The sequence below is a fragment of the Aplysia californica genome, unplaced genomic scaffold (genome assembly GCF_000002075.1).
Source record: "Aplysia californica isolate F4 #8 unplaced genomic scaffold, AplCal3.0 scaffold00437, whole genome shotgun sequence".
NCBI classification, from domain to species: domain Eukaryota; kingdom Metazoa; phylum Mollusca; class Gastropoda; order Aplysiida; family Aplysiidae; genus Aplysia; species Aplysia californica.
The window spans coordinates 169,782-171,261 of NW_004797707.1; the positions used below are offsets into that span (position 1 = coordinate 169,782).

The following is a 1,480-nucleotide window of genomic DNA, read 5'->3' on the forward strand; positions in this document are numbered from 1 at the left end:
CACACACACACACACACACAAACACACACAAACACACACACACACCTACACACACACACTTCTCCTACCTCCCGCAAAAAGCCCCTCAGCACAGCGGAGTGGTTGGCAGCTAGACTGTCGGCTATCTGTGCTGGGTTGTACGGGTTCAGATTACACACAGTCACGGCGGGAAAAGGCAGGCGTTCCTCTGGCTGGGACCTAATGCTGCTTGAAAAACTGGGGAACACAGACAGTGGTGACGTCATTTTTGAGCGCGCGGGACTCACCAAACATTTTCAGTTGGAAGGAAATTTTGAACTTTGCCCGAGTGGCGGCCGTAGCCTAGTAATATCAATTTTGGACCAGCAAGGGATCTTTACCGTGCACAACTTGCACACGGGACCTCCGAGATTTTTCGCGCTTGAAGGTGAAGGCTAGGTGGAGATCTTACCAACCATAATATCAGGGGTGTGGATGAAAGACAGTAGTAAGAAGGAGCTAAGTAGAAGCAGTAGAAAGGCTGCAGAAAGAGTCAGGAGCCCAGAGGAGGGGGCAAAGGAGGTGAGGGGTGGAGTCAGAAAGTGGAGACGAAAGCAGACGACAGAACATTGTTAGAGAATAAATTTTCCGTCGCTATCCGTATTCGAACCGAATGGGAAGCGAACACCTTAACCTCTGGACCACGAGAGCCCCCTCATGTAGGTCTGTCGTTGTACATGTGGTCACTTTTAAGGACAAGCGGACTAACCCAGATTTTTTGGGTTTCCAGAAATCTTGACCTACACCAAAAGTGGGCATTGCCCCACCAATAGGAGAAGTTTGGTTTCAGTGGTGTTTATATTTGTTTCGTAATAGAGAAAACTCTCCTTGTCTTTTAAAGAAACTGAACAAAGATCCAAAAACTTTACCTTCGATTTTCCCAAAACAGCATTTTTTGGGATAGCCCCCTTGTGTTTAAATGGTGGCACAGAGTTCCCCACGTTGTATGGATACGATAGTAAAACTCGACGTACGGATATGGTTAAGTGGTGGAACAGAGTTCCCCACGTCGTATGGATACGATAGTAAAACACGACGTACGGATAGGGTTAAAAGCCACCATATAGAGCCTACTTGTAGGTCTGTCTTTGTACAAGTAGAGCCTACCTGTAGGTCTGCCGTTGTCTCATCACCTGGACCAGTTCAAAGATGACCAGGGAGGCCACACCCAGTATAGCAGCAAGCCACACCAGTCTGTGGAGAGTGACCACTGGTTAGTTTTGTCACGGAGGGGGGGAGAAGAGAGAGGGGTGGAGGGAGTAGGAGAGAGAGTGGTGGAGAGAGGAGGAGAGAGGGGTGGAGGGAGGAGGAGGGAGGAGGAGAGATAGGGGCGAGAGTGGGGAAAGATGGGCAGATTGGAGAGAGAGGTGGGGGAGAGAGATGGGGGAGGTTGAAGAAAGAAAGAGATGGAGATTCGTGGAAGAGATAAGGGGGATATTGGGGAGGAGAGGGAAATTGGAGA

The 1,480-nt window shown here is 49.4% G+C and overlaps 1 protein-coding gene across 1 annotated transcript in view; it reads right to left on the reverse strand.

Annotated features, from left to right (window-relative positions):
- Positions 1-1,480, reverse strand: part of LOC101849634 — a gene marked incomplete at its 5' end in the record, with an annotated part of 13,072 nt that overhangs the window by 8,745 nt on the left and 2,847 nt on the right. Inside the window, 2 exon segments of the mRNA XM_005104808.3 lie at positions 69-216; positions 1,126-1,212. Coding sequence (XP_005104865.2) covers positions 69-216; positions 1,126-1,212 — 235 coding nt within the window.